The sequence below is a fragment of the Bubalus bubalis genome, chromosome 7 (assembly GCF_019923935.1).
Source record: "Bubalus bubalis isolate 160015118507 breed Murrah chromosome 7, NDDB_SH_1, whole genome shotgun sequence".
NCBI classification, from domain to species: domain Eukaryota; kingdom Metazoa; phylum Chordata; class Mammalia; order Artiodactyla; family Bovidae; genus Bubalus; species Bubalus bubalis.
This window is the reverse complement of record NC_059163.1, coordinates 19,728,234-19,747,333: the sequence shown is the minus strand read 5'-3', so window position 1 is coordinate 19,747,333 and position 19,100 is coordinate 19,728,234. Positions and strand designations below refer to the sequence as shown.

At 38.1% G+C, this 19,100-nt stretch overlaps 1 protein-coding gene across 13 annotated transcripts in view; it reads right to left on the bottom strand.

Moving 5' to 3' along the window:
- LIN54 (lin-54 DREAM MuvB core complex component) overlaps positions 1-19,100 on the bottom strand; it is a 64,093-nt gene that overhangs the window by 35,986 nt on the left and 9,007 nt on the right. For 7 of the 13 annotated variants that reach the window (XM_006074448.4, XM_006074446.4, XM_044945713.2 and 4 more), the window contains 3 exons: positions 12,420-13,132; positions 8,438-8,561; positions 72-214 (listed from right to left, as the gene is read on the bottom strand). In XM_006074448.4, coding sequence (XP_006074510.1) covers positions 72-214; positions 8,438-8,561; positions 12,420-13,100 — 948 coding nt within the window. In that variant the 5' untranslated portion in view covers positions 13,101-13,132. Of the gene's footprint in view, positions 1-71; positions 215-8,437; positions 8,562-12,419; positions 13,133-19,100 lie in introns of those variants that run through there. The other 6 variants (XM_025289804.3, XM_025289803.3, XM_044945716.2 and 3 more) reach the window with 2 other exon arrangements.

Here is a 19,100-nt window from a genome sequence, read left to right as displayed (position 1 = left end):
TTGTTTGGGAATATAAATAAAGTCTTTAACCACAATACTTGGCATTTGTGGCTAATTCTTTTTTTTTTTACCTTATTTGGCGATTTCAAAGGTGAGATGGCTATTTTATTTGGTGTCTGTGTTGTAGAATTTAAAGTTGATCCAATAACACCACTTTCAGATATTGTTATGGTCTTTGATGGAGTCCCCGGAGTAGACTGTGAAAGAACCCTACCTGCAAATGAGAGGCAGCACATCAGTTTGACTTTTTTCAATAATTGTATAAAAACGAATGTGGTGATGATTTACACCCACTGCAGTACATATGCTCAATACTTCACATGTAGCCACGTATGAACTGAAACACGTAAGGAGGTCTAATGAACCATGGTGAACCTAATGAACTACGATGAACCTAGACACAAAGAAACAAAACAATGCTTTTTAGTAACACTTAGCATCTTAATACCACCTTATGAAAGTCCACAAAAACACCTCTGCTCACATTCTCATCAAAACTGTTTTGTGTGGTTTTTATGGCCTGCTCTTGGGATCTCAGTCTCCAACCAGGGAGTGAAGCCACACCCTTGCAGTGAAAGCACTGAGCCCCAGCCACTGGACCACCAGAGAAGGGCCTCAGCAATAATACTGTGAAGTGATACCTATCAGAAAATGGGCTCAGAAAACTATGCAGTATGTCCTGTGAAAGGGGCTCCCAAAGTCAGGACGTGAATCCAAGCCTTAAAGCTTCAGTCTCTGTTCTCTACCTCAGCTGCTTCCTGTTTGAACTTAAACCTCAGCGTATGATCTAAGTCCACATGTACAAAACAGACAGTTACTGGGCTAACTTGAACAGTCTGGAAATACACTTCTAGAACAACACAGAAAAACTAAACTGTGTCTGGATGACTAATGGAACTGGAAATTAGACGATGAGTTGAAATATTAGGAATTTTTATCCTAGGTAGGAGAGGATTACAAAGACATGACAACTCCTCCAAATTCCTGAAAGACTGAGCGATGGTGCCATTCACCCTTCTGGGCACACAGTAGGACTGCCCTTCCTACCCCCACCTCTTCCCTGTGGTGAGATTAGGGCCATATGACTAGTTCTGACCAACAGATTGTGAGCAGAAGTGATGTGTATCATTTACTGCCTATGCAAGATCTTGCCAGGCTCTCTCTTCTTCCACAGCTGAGATGGTGGCTTCTCTGTCAGCCTGGGTCCTTGAGTGACCATGATGACAAGAGACCCACCCCTTTGGAACCCACAACAGACATGTAGATAACCCTGAAGTAAAAATCTAAAATAAAGCTTCTTTAACTTCTGAGATTTAGACTTTTATTATGGCAGAAAAACCAAGGTTATCCTGACTGATCCAGGCTGTCAGGCTGAAGGATCAGAGCACCATCTGTTATCTATAAGCTGCATAGCACTAATATATAGGAACAGAAAATTTTCAGTCTATCAGTAAGGAAGAACTTCCAACAAAAATTTCTAGTTGAAATGACTGTTTTAATATGAGTGAGTTCCTACTCACTGAAGGTGTATGAAATAGATGCTGGATAATCGAATCCACTGGCTGAAGAGGAAACTCAAACATCAAGAAACAGAGAGGGTAGATAACTAAATTATCTCCAAGATCCCTTTAGATGCTATGATTTTGGACAGCAAAGAGATCAAACCAGTCAATTCTAAAGGAAACCAGCCCTGAATATTCATTGGAAGGAATAATAGTGAAGCTCCAATACTCTGGCCACCTGATGTGAAGAGCTGACTCATTAGAAAAGACCCTGATGTTGGGAAAGATTTGAGGGCAGGAGGAGAAGGTGGCAATAGAGAATGAGGTGATTCAATGGCATCACTGACTCAATGGACATGAGTCTGAGCAAACTCCAGGAGACCATGAAGGACAGACAAAGAAGCCTGGTCCATGGGGTCACAAAGAGCCGAACGTGACTCAGAGCAGTACTGAACAACAAAACAACTATTAGAGATGAACGAGAGGTGAGAGGAAGGAAAAAGAGGGAAAAGAGAGGAAAAAAAAGATGGGACTTAACAGAAAACCAGCATGTAAGAGTTTCAGGGCTATTACTAATAGCAATGTAATAGTAGACATAAATTTTTTTTTAAATGAGTTAAATTTTACCAGGCATTTATGAATTTTAAAATTATTTTAAATAAATATATTTTTAAAAATTTCTTTTACTTCATGATTGCATTTTATATTACAGACATATTCCTTAGTGAATTTCAGCTGAGAGTTTTGCTAGGGTTTTTCTAGCCTGACTTACATCATAACTAGGCTAAAAAAAAAAATAAATCCCAGCAAACCCTACCAAAACCCCTCTGTGTTGATCAACTCCTTTGACTGTGTGGATCACAACAAACTGTGGAAAATTCTTAAAGAGATGGGAATACCAGACCACCTTACCTGCCTCCTGAGAAATCTGTATGCAGGTCAAGAAGCAACAGTTAGAACCTGACATGGAACAATGCACTGGTTTTAAATTGGGAAAGGAGAACATCAGAGCTGTATATTGTCACCCTGTTTATTTAACTTATATGCAGAGCACATCATGAGAAATGTTGGGCTGGATGAAGAACAAGCTGGAACCAAGATTGCTGGAAGAAATATCAATAACCTCAAATATGCAGATGACACCTCCCTGATGGCAGAAAGTGAAGAGGAATCAAAAAGCCTCTTGATGAAAGTGAAAGAGAATGAAAAAGCTGGCTTAAAACTCAACATTCAGAAAACTAAGATTAAGGCATCTGGTCCCATCACTTCCTGGCACACAGGTGGGGAAACAATGGAAACAGTGAGAGACTCTCTTTTCTTGGGCTCCAAAATCACTGCAGATGGTGATTACAGCCATGAAATTAAAAGACGCTTGCTCCTTGGAAGAAAAGCTATGACCAACCTAGACAGCTTATTAAAAAGCAGAGACATTACTTTGCCGACAAAGGTCTGTCTAGTCAAAAACATGGTTTTTCGGGTAGTCATGTATGGATGTGAGAGATGGACTATAAAGAAAGCTGAGTGCCGAAGAATTGATGCTTTTGAACTGTGGTGCTGGAGAAGACTTGAGTGTCTTGGATCAAACAAGTCAATCCTAAAGGAAATCAACCTTGAATATTCATTGGAAGGACTGATGCTGAAGCTGAAGCTCCAATACTTTGGCCACCTGATGCAAAGAACTGAATCATTGGAAAAGTCCCTGATGCTGGGAAAGATTGAAGGCAGGAGGAGAAGGAGATGACAGAGGATGAGATGGTTGGATGGCCATCACTGACTTGCTGGATATGAGTTTGAGCAAGCTCTGGGAGATGGTGAAGGACAGTGAAGCCTGGCATGCTGGAGTCCATGCGGTCACAAAGACTGAGACACGACTTAGTGACTGAACTGACTGACATCATAACTAAATAAGTCAATTCTATAGAAACTGAATGAATCTGTATCAAATATTTTTAGAAGGCCACCCTCAAGCGTGGAGCTTGCCTCAAGAAACATGTTTATCTGTTCTGATTTCCAAAACTAATACCTGTGGGATAAGCCTGAAGCCCCAACAATCATTATTTTCAGGGGGAAAAAAAAAAACAAACTACCAATAAAGACACATTTTTATAAAATGCTCATTTTTATGGCTGTTACTATAATTTCTTATTTGTTAAGCATTACATACATTTCAGAAAACATATATATATATATAAAAAAATATAAAATCTCCAATTCCTGAGGATAACTGGTACCAAAAAAGGCCACTTACTCTGAGATAACCTAGAGGGGTGGGAATGCACAGGAGGTGGAAGGGAAATTTAAGACGGAGGGGACATATGTACACCTGTGGTTAATTCATGTTGACGTATGACAGAAATCAAGCCAATATTATAAAGCTGTCATCAATCACTTAAAAATAAATAAATAGTAAAAAATAAAAACAATGTGACCTTAAGCATTCTATCATCTGTCAAAGGAATAATAGTAAGTCAGAAGGTTGTTATAAGTAATAAAATGTGATTATGGTTTGTTAAAGTATTTTGTAGAATTTTAAAAATTAAAATGAAAAATAAAATTGGCTAAGTACATCAAAAGAAAAGAAAAGGCCACTTAAAGTGAATTACATTTAAAACAAGGTCCAAAATGTCATTGTAATTAACAACAACAAAAACTTCTAAAAGTTATTGGCTAATATTTCATAAAAATTCTGTTTATAACTTCAACTACACTGTCTCTTAGAAAAGTGTTGAATTTGAGGGAGAGAGGATTTCTCTGAAAATTAATATGGCAGCACAACGACACATCCTATTGATGGGCACATGATGACACAGAAGATTATTTCTGACAAAATATCTCAGGATTTCATCAATTTTCCCAAGAATCCTCTATATCCTTTAAAATTCAAATTATCCTCTTTTGAAGAGCTACTTTTTTTTCACCAAGAGAGCATTTCTCCTGATTAATGTCCAAATCCCCATTTATCCTTGGCTCTTCACATAGATGCACAAAAGTATACAAGTCACAGTTTCACTCTGAAATCAATTTGTAAGGCCTTTCACACTCTGCTGTAGGTATTCTCCAAGAAACAAGAGACATAACCCAAAAAGCTGCAGACGGGACAGGCTGGAGGCAGGAGCTAGCTTACCTGAGCCAGGACTAATTCTAAAGAGATTAATTCATTATCAAATATTTTAACATTGATCAAGTTTGCTCTAATATAGCAACTTGTTACCTTGGGAGCTCTGACAATGAGGACCTCTGTACCTCATTTAACCATCTCAAAAGTCACGTGAAGTGATTGGTTATAATATTCTATATTATTCTATTTTATAGAACTATACAATAGTTCTATAAAATGATGAATGTTTTATAGAAAGAAATAAGAGAAACAGAAAATATATTTACCCAAGATCAGGGAGAAAATTAATAGAAGAACCATGACCAAAACCCAAGTCTCCAAATAGCTCCTCCAACATACCACACCACACTGCCTCCATGATATACATATTCACTCAACAATACACATTCACTGAAGACATCTATGTACCAGAAACTGTAGGTACCAGAGACTCATAAAAAGCTAGTCATAAAAGGACAAATACTGTCTGATTCCCCCTATACAAGATGCACAGAAAAGTCAAATTGATAGAGACAAAAAGTCTCTGCTAGGGGCTGGTGGAAGGAAGAAATTGAGAAGTTGTAGTTTAATGGATACAGAGATTTAGTTTTGCAACATGAAAAGTCCTAGAAACAGACAGTGCTGATGGTTGCATAACAGCATGAATATACTTAAAGCCACCAATGGTTAAAATGGTCAATTTCATATTATGTGTATTTATCACAATTCTTTAAAATAATTTTAAAAAACTAAATGGCAAACAAAATCCATAATTACTATTGAGAGAAATCTTAAGTGTAGTAAGGGAGACAGACAGGTAAGCAAACCAAGTATTACAATACATCAAGACTAACACAAATGTTAAGTCACTGTGAAATTTAACAGAAGTCTAAAGTTAAGTATTTGGTGGGTATAACCAAGTTTTATGGAAATATATAGGAGATGGTCAGAGAAAAAGTACTTGGCTAACCTAGGGATCAAAAAATTACCAGACAGTGGAGATAATCCAAAGATAATGGAAGACTTAGCCATGAGGAAAGCAAAAACAAAAATCATTTCTGGTAAACCCAACATTGCCAAGAGCCTAAGTTCTAAAAGAACATGATCAATTTGGTGATCTCTTAGAAATAAGTTACATCAGTAGGCCTGGAGCTAACAGAAGGTGAAAATGAAAAAGGTATGTACTAGATAACAAATGACTTTAATGCTAAGCAAGCTCTGGCATTTGAACCTATTCCTGATGATTTAAGGCCAGGAAATGGAAAAGAAATGGATGTGACCAAGGAAATTTTAAGCAAGGAGTGACAAGATTTGCATTTTAGAAAAATTAATTTTATAAACACTAAGTTCATCTTAACTGAAAGGAAGAAAAATGATATTCATCTTCCATGAGAAGCCCAAAAATCATTAAATAGCAGTCTAAATGTAGTTTGAAAGATCATTGGCTACAACTTAAAGACAATGGAATCGCCACAATAAGACAATTCAACAGGAGAGCTATTTTGGTGGTTTAAATTTGGCTTACATGAATTTTAAAAGCTATGAAATACTAGTTACCAGTTGAAATTATCCCTCCAAACTGAACTTAATGCCCAAAACCCTAGTGAAATTTAATAGAAGTCTGTCCCTATGCATTTTGGGAGGGCTAATGTCTGTAATTAAAAGGTGAAGCTATGATTAGCGTGGAACACACTGTAAATGACCCAAAGACCCAGCAATGACATCCGTTCCAGTCAAATGTGAGAGGTACAATCTTGACATTACCAAATATTCACTCAGATACAATTCTGAAAAACCACAATTATTTAGCATACAACTCCCCCTGCCCCACTTGTGATTAAAAGTTTTAAGAGATGCTCTCAAACTCAAAAATAGTAAAGAACTTCACACTGAGACAGTCCTCCTATCCACCCACCCTACCTTCCAAGGGTCTGGTGGTCCCTTTATCACCAGTATATCCAAGCCTTACTCACTTTCAGCCAAATGAAGCCCAGTTCCTGAGGCAGCTCTAAACCTAAACCCTTTCCAATTTTTCCTCTGGGACTATACCTAGCTCCCATGACAGCCCTCAAGACACAATCATCCTGTATAACCCCAAATCTCTACTGAAGACCAAAAGAAAAAGAACAAAAAGAGAATTTACCCAACACTGCCTTCTAACCACCACCTCTCCAAGGCCTTTTCTCACTTGCTAAAAAAGAGAAGCCTCCCTGCATATAATTCAAAGCCTTGGGAAAATGATTAAGTCTTTGACACTGACTTCAGAGTTGCCTACTGTTATAAAAATGCTTAGTTGCTCAGTCGTGTCCAACTTCTTGTGACCCCATGGACTGTAGCCCACCAGGCTCCTCTGTCCATGGGATTCTCCAGGCAAGAATACTTGAGTGGATTGCCATTTCCTTCTCCAGAGGATCTTCCAGACCCAGGGATCAAACCCAGGTTTTCTGCACTCTATACCATCTGAGTCAACAGGGAAAGACAATATTAGGTGGCTTTAATACATATCCCAGGGATGGTTTGTTAATATTTGAAGTACCTTCATAAAGAATACACATTGTAGAAATGGGTAATTAGCATTTGAAAATCTCTAGTCAAAGTCTACCACCCAGAGGTGCTTCCATAAGCTCTTAGCACAATGGAAAGTAGAAATGAGTTCCTAAATGGTGAAAGGAGTAATGTTAGCATAGCTCTGAATTAAAGACCAGCCACCGTGGCCTGGAGCAGGAAACCGCAACCAGTTCCAGTGTTCTTGCCTGAGAAACTCCATGGGCGGGGGAGCCCTTGGGGTGGCAAAGAGTCAGACACCACTGAGTGATTAAGCAGGAGTACCATGGCTGTGTGATATTCTCTAGAAGCAATGAGGTACCTCCCAGTCAAGAAGAAATAAAAGAGCTGGGCCAGTATGGAAGGAGAGTGAAAAGAAAATCAATGGTGTTTTCAGGGAGAATAATGATGGGTTATGAACTCTGTGTTGAATAGAGATGAATTTAAGGACAGGAAAGAACTCATTATTAACGAGTGGAAGAATTAATAGATCAGAGATTTCAAAGTAAAAGAATTGCCAGATTGGAAATACAAAGGCAGATGAACTAGAACAATAAAGAGAATGAAATACTCAAAATCAAGATTTTGGAGGTTTTATTGGTGATGACAAATTTTATGTATATAAATGTATATAATAAAAGAACTGGCCCACACTAAAGAATTTGCTGGTAAAAGTAATACAACTAAAATGCTGTTCTCACTGAAGTAATTATTATCGTCACAATGTTTTGTTTCAAAGAGAACTGCATACAGAAAATATTAAAACACTGAAACCAAAAATTCAAACAGAAACCATGGAATACTATACAATTACATATACTACTTTAAACTTATTAGACTTAGCTTGTGCTCTGGAGACAAACTGCCTGGATTCAAATCCCAACTTGGCCATTTACTAGTTGAGTGCCTGTTCCCATACTGGCAAAATGGGGATGTTACTAGAACCTACCCCATAGGATTGCCAGAGAATTAAATATATCACTCTTTTTTTAAGAGCTAAGAACAGCATGGGGCCCACAGCAAACATTATGCAAATGTTAGTTGGTATGATCGGAGTTTGAGGCGTCACCTCTCCCAAAGGTATACCAAAAACTAAGGACACTAAGCGATAGACTGATTTTGAGATAAGGCATTTGGCTTAAAGCACACATTTAACAAGTGTAATATATCTCAGTTATTAACCAGTTTGATTTATAGTAATAAACACTGAAACATTTCAAGGTGGTAGAGCAGCCTTTTTTAAAACTAAAAGGAAAGGAAGTATTTAGCTTAACAAACTATAAGGAAATATAACCTGCAATGACCGGTGGTGACACTTGAGTCGTCTGTCCTGTAACTGCTTTACTATTGATTGGTTTTGCAAAGATCAGCTTCGTGATTACCGGACCAGAGGTTGGTGTTCGAGGCTTCTTAGCAATCTGAAATATATAAATAACTATGAAAACCATTTTTCTATAAAGCACCTACTCAATCAAAATGAGACAAGACTGATATACAGAAGTACATGTGAAACCAGCTCATTTAACAAAAACATATCTCAGTATTAATATTTAAAACATTCAAAATGCAGCCATTCACCCAAATACTAATATCACATCCTTAAGCCATTATGTAGTAATACCTTTGAATTTTATTTCAAATCCTTATCTTAGTCTCTGAGACATATGCATATCATGAAAACCAAATTAATTTTTAAAAATAATGTTTAAAATAAATGTTAAATAATAATGAAACCAAAAAATGGCATAGCAGTATTCTTTTCCAAATAACAAATTATTCAATAATAAAAGATGGAGTAGAATACATTAAGAAAGCATAGTGCAAATGATAAAGACATCTGTAAATATAATCTCATTGGCCCCTGGAAGCAAAATATAAACACACATTAAAGATAGGCTTATGACTTTATCTTCAACTTTAGATCTATGTATCAGGGGCAGGTAAAGAACTGCACAAGTTAATGCCTTAGGATACAAAGAGACATGTTTGGCAAAACAAAGACTATTCTGAAGGTGAAGCCTCTGAAATATTATTGATAAAATATGATTTACTATAGTTTACTAGACTGTAAATTCTTTAAGGGAGAGTCTATGTTTTATTCACATCTGATTTTACATGATACATGGTACATTGTTGCCCTGAACTAAAATTCTTCACAAGTCAAGGAAAGTAGAGTTACTGATATTTTTATATTTAAATTATCAATGTATGCAAAGAAAAGCTTTTTCTAAAAGCCAGAAGCAGAAATTTAGCAATGACACAAATCACAAATTTTCACAGCAGGAAGGACATTAAATATTAACTTTACCTTTGACAGATATGAAAATTGAGGCCCTGAAAGTACTATTATTGGAAATAATAACTCAAAATGAACAAACATGACCAACTTAAATTACAAAATATACTAGAAGCTGCAACTGATCACAGAACCAGGTAAATATCAGCTTTGTGCTCTAACTACAAATTAAACTTAAAAACATATTTTCTTACATCTAGAATAAATTACTTCCTTACACTCAGAACACATAACTGACAAAACAAAATGTACAGGAAATACAAACCACCTTTAAAAAAACAAACCAGAGAGATCTACAACTACATATTAAAAAATATCCAGACTGCAAAACTCTGACATACCCAAATAAATCCATAATTGTACTTTACAAAACTGATGCAATTTTAGAGACATAAAGGGAAAATATTTCCCAAATGTATTTACAGGCCTAGAACTCTAAAATAAGTTAGAATAGGTTGTCGACTGACTTAGTATTAAGAATCTCAAGAGGCAGAGATACTGATATTTTTGGAAATCTGTATCTTGCAAAAAATAATCTTAGCTACAGTTTGGGAACTTAAAGTATTTCCCCATTTTTAACTGATTTTCACAATCACACAACAATACAAATACTTACCAACCAGGGAAAAATGTAAACAATACTACCAAAAGCTCATTAATTACTCAAATGAACAATCTCAACTTGCCTGTGTGGTTTTGTTTCTTTAATGGAGCATAGCTGAAAATAAGGACTTCCAGTTCTGTTAAGGAACCTTGCTTTTTGTATCATGAATTAAACTACCCTAGGAGAAACTTAACTTTTATTAAATAAAACAGAGCATAAAGGATCATTTTTAAACAAATGTATCTAATTAACAGATTAACACAAAAATGAATCAGAAAAGGAAATTTACAAATAAGACTGACAAATATGTGATCAAATAATACATGCAGGTAATTTTGGGCACTGTGTTGTACAGATTTAGGAACTAATAAGGAGTTATGTTGTTCAAGACTGCTAATTATTTATTATCCTTACATACTATGCAGAAGAATTATAGGAAAGGGTTTATGTATCTGTAATTAAGTGTAACTATCTCTGTTACTGCCTCTGGTTTCAACTGTCACCTCTTTCCTTCATTTTTCAAGATGGGTCTCCTTCTTCCACCCTTTCCTGTCGTCCACTCCCTAACAGCTTCAATCCGATTAAACTTAAGACAATGCTGAGGACCATCTGGGGAAAAAAGTGAGAGGATCATACACATTATGTAATACTAAACCAAATACTCTGGTACCTAAAATGGATACAGATAGGCATGTAGCTTTTTGTTTGTTTGTTTTCTGAGCCTCAGAGCTTTAGAGGCTACTCATGAGCTGAAAAGATGTGAGTTGCCTAAAAATAACTGGCCAAGAAGAACAACATTCTAAATGGGGTTTCATTTCTTTTTAAATAGAAGTTCTTTTTAAATAAATAGAATCAAATGTTATAAAAGTAATGACAATAAGAGAAGTTATAACAATTAGACCCCAGTTTTCGTTTTTATTGTTGGTACTTGAGGGATTATAGAAGAAAACTAGTGGATACAAGTGCCCAGGTCTTACAAACAGTATGTATACACTGCTCTATTAAATGGGGAAAAAAAATGACATTCTGATTCACATTATCAGTATCTTATAAACATGGCTATGATCCACATCCCCAAAGCCAGACAAACTCTGGTAAACCAGTAAAAACAAGTTTCACAACTGATTTTTAAAAGGACAAGTTGAGGACAAGGTGCCTGATGGCGACAGGATCTCATTCAAGAGATCCTCCTCAAAAGAAGTAAAAGGAAATCAGAAGTAAGTGAGAGACGACTGTGAATGAGAGAGCAAAGAACATTAAATGTTTAACAGTGGCAAAAGGGACACGGGCAAATTATATATAAAGTCTGAGAAATCGTACGAAGTTCTTAAATAAAAAGCCCACGAGAAGATTCTATTTTGCCAACATAATAACAAAAACATTTTTTCTAGTATCAGCTGTGAGTGGATAATTCTCCAAACCTTCCTCCCTTCCTTTTATGCATTTAGTTCTCATGCCTTCTTTTTTCTAAAAGCCAACTCTTTAAAACAGGAGACGCATTTGTGTTCCCTGGTTTTAAGTGGATCGTTGTATTTCTAAGCATAGTGCTGACCTAAAAAGGCCTACCTGGACACGAAAAAAATGGGCAACCACTTAACATATGTTCTGAGAACCTTCCAGCTTGGGTTTCTATTCATACTAACAATGGGTACCATTTTGAAAGATCTTCAGTGTTTTGAGAACCATACCAAGTACTGATCTTACGTGTTTCATCATGATTAAATAGCCATCTTAGAGCTAAAGTCAAAAAGTCAGAGAAAATAAATAGCCTATCCAAAGTTCCACAGCACAGTCGGTCCTGCAGAAAAGTGACTGAAGTCCAGTTGGTCCAGTTCTAAACCTGCCATCACACGGCACTGTCTTTCTACACTGCAAATGTGAGTGATGCAGGGGACAGTAGAGTCCAAATTGGCGCATACTGGCTGGTTTGGACTACTGCTGGCTCCAACGGTTTCTCAGCGCAGCCACTTCTCCTAGACTCGGGCCATCTGTTAGCTGAAAATATCATGTCTGAATGATTTTTTGACAGCCCAGCACCAACTCTGCCATCTTTACACCAGCAGAGCATCCTTGGACTCCAATTACAACTGAGAATAAAATGTGTTTCCAAATGAGTAAAATGCTATAAATACACTACACATTGGAATTGAACCACAATTAAGTTCTAAGTTCTCTGGCAGAAATTTTCAAAAGCATTAGACATATCAAAGACTTTACAAAAAAACAAAAAACAAAAAAACCCACACAATTAACTAAAAGCACATTCAAGAGGATTCAGTAACAACTATGCATTTAATCACCCTACACATAAAACTATGAATCAATTTAATATTTAACATGCATTTTCATTAAGAAGCCCCCTCTTTTTTTTTTTACCTGTACTGTTTTTAACTGTTGGGTCTGTAACACAGAGGGCTGAGTTGTAGTATTAAGCAGTTGACTTCCTGGGGTCAATGCTGAGACACCAATGACAGGTTTCACCTCTGGCCTCCCTCCAATGGTAACTACTTTAATTTGCTGCGGTGGTAACTTAGCATCTCCTGACTGGGCCTGAGTTGTAACTTTCTGAGCCTGGGGTTGGCTATGGGGTAGTGCTAAAACAATTGGTGAACCAGACTTGCCCAAAGTTGTTAAAATTAACTTCTGTCCATCTGGTTTAAGGGTCTGATTGCCAAGTTTAAGATCAGATGTCTGTGATACTTTGTTTAAAATAATCTGATTGGCTGATATAGTCACAGGAGTCTGAGCACCAAGTTTTTGAAGGCCACTTGGAAAAGCTGGTTTCACTGTGGTATTAGAATCTGCTTTAGTGACTGTGGTGTTCACTGCAACTCGGGTAGTGTGGTTACTGTGCACTGTGATTGGTTCCGTGGAAATGGGCGTGGCTGCAGAGTCACCAGTAGAATTTATGTTGACAATTTCTTCCAGTTCTGTCTCCATGGGAATTGGGGATGAAACAATAACAGCCTCAATACTATCATCATCCACTAAAGTTATACCAGTGTCCATTATCTCCTCTGGAAGCAAACTATTCACCTCAGCTGGCACCACCTCCATGATCGTTCTCCTTCGAGAAAGTTGATCAGGTGCTACAATAAAAGTTGAAAAATGAATAAATTACTATGTTTCAAAACAGATATAAGAGAAAAAAAATAGCCAAGAAAAAATGCAAATGACAAACAAAAATTTCTACTGATGTATAGCTGAGTGAGGGATATTCCTGATGCATATTTGTGTTAAACCATTTCAACAAATCCTCAACCTTCAAGAATCTGAAATATAAGTCCTATGAGACACAAAACTAGAAGCAAACATTCTCATTTACCATGTCTCAATCCAAAAGTATACTGCATTCAGGCAATACATAATTACAGGAAACTCCTTTCCAATTCCTGCTCATAAATAAAACCTTTTAATCTTTGACATGTCTGATCATCTTATTTCTTCCCAGTTCTGGGTTTTTCTTCCCTACTAACCAGACTTGAAAACTTCTGATTTGCACAAGGAAATAAAGATTTAAATAAAAACAGATATTAGAAAATATAGTCGAACCTCCACTGAAAGAGGTCCTAAAATGAGGTTACTATATCATTTATAAAAATCCATTAAATACTCAAATTGATGTGAAAGAAGTTTCTAGAGTAAGCCACCTCAGCAACTGCAGGTCAAATGGGTTATAGGTCCCCAGTTTGATCCATCAGTTTCATATTGAAGAAATTTTTATTTGGGAAGAAGATTCTCAACTCCTCCTCAGCTACTTAGAATGTCAAAAAGGGAACCATTTAAGGATACAACCAGGTCCCATAAAGGAAAAAAAAAGAAGGTAATGATAATAATAATAAAGCAGATCACAAATCAGAACTGCGATGCTTTCAGCCAAAGGTCATGAAAAACTTCCAATAAAAGAGTACCATTATCTTCACATATTAAAGAGTATCTCATATTTATGACTGACTATATATCTTATTTGGACTTCCCTGCTGGCTCAGCAGTAAAGAATCCTTTTGCAATGCAGGAGACGTGGGTTTGATTTATGCATCGGGAAGATTCCCTGGAGAAGGAAATGGCTACCCACTCCAGTATTCTTGCCTGGGAAATCCCATGGACAGAGGAGCATGGCAGGCTACAGTCCACAGGGTCACAAAAGAGTCGTACACGACTCAGTGACTAAACCACCACCACCAAACAAGTTATTTGCCCAGAGTACATCAAAGATTCATAGCAACCTAATCAGTAATTCTTTCTTTTCCCTTTTTTTTTAAAATATAAAAATGCAATACCCATTCCAAGATTAACAGTTAACAGACATGAGTGGCAAATTATAATTGAGTAGCACCAATAAAAATTAATACTGACAAAATTAATCATCATTATTGAGCATTTACTACCAACCAGTGATGGCATAATTTAACCTATCCTGATAACAACTCCAAGATGCATCATTTTACAGATGAGGAAACTTAGGTTAAACTCTATGCCCAAGGTCACATAGCTTGTAAATGATAGAGCCAGAACTCAAACTCAGGATATGTTTTACAATACCAAAGTCCATACTTTTAATCACACAAGTTACTGCCTTAAAAAATAAATCTACTTCTTTATAGTCAACCCTCTACCCCCAAATTCCTACTCTACACAACCACTGGTCTATTCTACAACTTCACTAGATTAGTGTTGCCTTTTTGCCCATTTTAGAACTTCACAAAGATGGAATCATACATTATGTAAACCCATGGTATAAAGGATGAGCCTCTCCCCTTAGCATGCTTTTTGAGATTTATCTTTATTCTTACACTTATTAGTAGCTCAGTTCCTTTTTACTGCTGAGTAATATTCCATTGGATGAATCTACCACAATTTGTTTATCCATTCATCTGTGGATGGACATTTTGATTGTTTCTTGTTTGGGACTATCATGAATAATATTGCTAAAAATCATTCGAGGTTTTTGTGAATAGATATTTTCATTTCTTTTGAATAATTACCTAGATGTGGACTTGATCATAAGGTAAATTTACTTTTAACTTTGGGCTTCCCTTACAGCTCAGTGGTAAGGAACCCGCCTGCCAATGCAGAAGCGGGTTCGATCCTGGGGTCAGAAAGATCTCCTGGAGAAGGAATTGGCAACCCACTTCAGTGTTCTTGCCTGGGAACCGAGGAGCTTGGTGGGCTACAGTCCATGGGGTTGCAAAAGTCAGACACAACTTAGTGAGTAAACAACAACAATTTTAAACTTTGAATGAAATATGCCAGACTATTTCCCAACTTAGCTGTACCATTTTGTACACCTACCAGCAATGCATGGGATTTCCAGCTGCTCCACTTCCTCATCAACAACTGGTTTTGTCAGTCTTTTTAACTTTAGCCATTCTAGTGGGTGTGAAATGATAGCTCATCGTGGTTTTAATTTGCCATTTCCAGATGACTTAATATGTTGAGCACCATTTCACATGAATATTACCTATTTGTATATCTTCTTTTTTAAAGTACCTGTGTGTTAAGTCTTTTGCCAATTAAAAAAAAGGATTTGGGTTTTTAATCTTCTTATTGAGTTGGGTGAGTTCCTTATGCATATTGCAACATCATCAATCGCAGTAACTTATACCTCAGAGGAAATCACTAGGGTTTGGGGGATCCCAAAGTATGAGTACTTCTCTAGATTAGGCTCTTCCTGGTCAGTAGAGTCCCTCTCCCACACTTTCAGAACAAGGCATTTATGGAACAGGCTTGCTGAAACATCAATACCAACTACACCCCGCCCACACACAGTGGCACATCAGCTTCCCATTCCTACTGCAAACCTTGTCCAAGCCCTGTCAGCTGTTTCTCAACATTCCACCCCACAAAGAACGAGGAGGAGGATGACTTGGGTGTCATTATCCAATGCAGCCATTAAGTTTGACTCTCTTCTCCGTGAAGTTCCCCCAGCAGGTTTAGACCCGAAGTCAAGGTGTTAAAGGAGGAGAGGTCATGCCACAGAGGGAGATGGTGGCCTGACAGTGCATTTACTTTCAGTTTCATGCACTCACACTTGCAGCTCAACTGAACAAACTTCTAATGTTTTCAGTCCACCCAAATCCTCACTTCTGAGATCCTTCTCTTGGCTTGGGGGACTCCTGGACTCAGCAGCTACAGCCCCACTGCCTTTCGGCTAAGGCCATGGAGTGGAGTATACAGCAACCAGAGCAAGCACCATCCAGGCCACCTCTCAGCTCAGCCCCTGAAGATTCTAGGAGGTAGAACACGGGAGGGGTCCTACTCCTCCTGCCCCCCGCCACCCTTGCCCGCCACGTGGGTGAGAGCATTCCCTGCCAGAGGCCAGTCTTTGCAGATCCCCCAGCCCAGCCCTCAAGGAGCTCATCCTTCCTCTTTCAAGAAGCCACATCTCTGTCAGCACTCCAGGCTTATGGCTTAAAACTGTCCAGAACTGGGAGGCCGTTCAGGTTCTAGACTCTCCTTGCAAGCTAACAAAGCTGCCTGCCACTGTTTCGTGGAGACTGGAAGACAATGTGGTAGTCCTAGGACAGAGACAGGGGATTTATCACACCCAGCGCGGCAGGGAACGGAAGTGCCATGTGTGTCTCGGTCCCCTTGTTGCCCCCGCGTCCCACAGGGCAGACGTGGAGACGCGCCCAAGCGTATGCTGTGCAGGCAGCAGGTTTACACTGAGGAACCCTGAGCCTAAGGAACCTGAATTGTTTCTCATGGGCTGAAGCACGCCTGCCCTTTGTCCAAAGGGAGACATTATCTTTATGACACTGGACCTATAAGCAAATCTGCCCTCTGCTATGATAGGAGTCACTAACTTGATCACCCAAGGCTTTATGCTATACAAACATCCTGGAGAAAGCTGTTTAAAAGGGTTGTCACTGCCTCTCTTGTAACAAGTACAAAACTACAGAGACCCATGGGGAGCTGTCTCCCAACAGTATACCTCTCTACTTATTTATTTTAGCAACGTGTTTTGTACTTTGAGTGTTTAGGCCTTGCATATATTTTGGTAAATTTATCCCTAAGTGTTTTGTGTTTTTTGATGTATTATAAATCGCCTTATTTTCCAACTGGTTGGTTGCTAGTATATAGGAATTCAATTGACTGTTTTACATTGTCCATGTATCTTACAACCTAGCCAAACTCACTAAATCTTCTGTAGAGTCCACAAGATTTTTTAGAAAGATAATTCATATTATTTAAGAATAATAATTCTCTTTATTATTATTTATAATAATAGTAATAACCTGTAGTTCTTCCTTTCCAATCTGCATGTCTTTTGTTTCTTTTCTTGCCTTACCATACAGGCTAGGACCTCCAGTAAAATGCTGAATAAAAGTGGTAAGCACAGACATCTTTACCTTGTTTCCAATCTTAATCTTAGCTGTAGGTTTTTCATAAATTCCCTCTGTTGGGTTGAGGAAGGCAACTTATAGTGCCAGAGTGTAGTTGTTTCTTTTTTCAAATGGATGCCTAATCATGTTTTTTTCTGCAACTAGTCAGATAAACATACGGCTTCTTCTTCTTTGTGAAAGTCACTCAGTTGTGTCTGACTCTTTGCAACCCCAAGGACTACACAGTCCATGAAATTCTCCAGGCCAAAATACTGGGGTGGGTAGCCTTTCCCTTCTCCAGCAGATCCTCTCAACCCAGGGATCAAACCCAGGTCTCCCACACTGCAGGCAGATTCTTTACCAGCTGAGCCACAAGGGAGGCCCAAGAATACTGGAGAGGGTAGCCTATCCCTTCTCCAGCATATCTTCCCGACCCAGGAATTGAACTGGTGCCTCCTGCACTGCAAGTGGATTCTTTACCAACTGAGCTATCAGGGAAGCCCATTTTCTCTTTTAGTCTTTGAGTTATATTGATTTTTTTTTTATTAAGCCAATTTTGCACTGCTGAAATAAACCCCACTCAGTAAAATTATATAGTTATATTCTATATATATTGCCAAATTCTGTTGGCTGATACTTCATTAAGTAATTTTGTCTAGAATGGGAAAGACTACAGATCTCTTCAAGAAAATCAGAGATACCAAAGGAACATTTCATGCAAAGATGGGCTCGATAAAGGACAGAAATGGTATGGACCTAACAGAAGCAGAAGATATTAAGAAGAGATGGCAAGAATACACAGAAGAACTGTACAAAAAAGATCTTCACGACCCAGATAATCACGATGGTGTAATGACTGACCTAGAGCCAGACATCCTGGAATGTGAAGTCAAGTGGGCCTTAGAAAGCATCACTACGAACAAAGCTAGTGGAGGTGATGGAATTCCAGTTGAGCTCTTTCAAATCCTGAGAGATGATGCTGTGAAAGTGCTGCACTCAATATGCCAGCAAATTTGGAAAGCTCAGCAGTGGCCACAGGACTGGAAAAGGTCAGTTTTCATTCCAATCCCAAAGAAAGGCAATGCCAAAGAATGCTCAAAGTACCGCACAATTGCTCTCATCTCACACGCTAGTAAAGTGATGCTCAAAATTCTCCAAGCCAGGCTTCAGCAATACGTGAACCGTGAACTTCCTGATGTTCAAGCTGGTTTTAGAAAAGGCAGAGGAACCAGAGATCAAATTGCCAACATCTGCTGGATCATGGAAAAAGCAAGAGAGTTCCAGAAAAACATCTATTTCTGTTTTATTGACTATGCCAAAGCCTTTGACTGTGTGGATCACAATAAACTGTGGAAAATTCTGAAAGAGATGGGAATAACAGACCACCTGACCTGCCTCTTGAGAAATCTGCATGCAGGTCAGGAAGCAACAGTTAGAACTGGACATGGAACAACAGACTGGTTCCAAATAGGAAAAGGAGTACGTCAAGGCTGTATATTGTCACCCTGCTTATTTAACTTCTATGCAGAGTACATCACGAGAAACGCTGAGCTGGAAGAAACACAAGCTGGAATCAAGATTGCCGGGAGAAATATCAATAACCTCAGATATGCAGATGACACCACCCTTATGGCAGAAAGTGAAGAGGAACTCAAAAGCCTCTTGATGAAAGTGAAAGTGGAGAGTGAAAAAGTTGGCTTAAAGCTCAACATTCAGAAAACGAAGATTATGG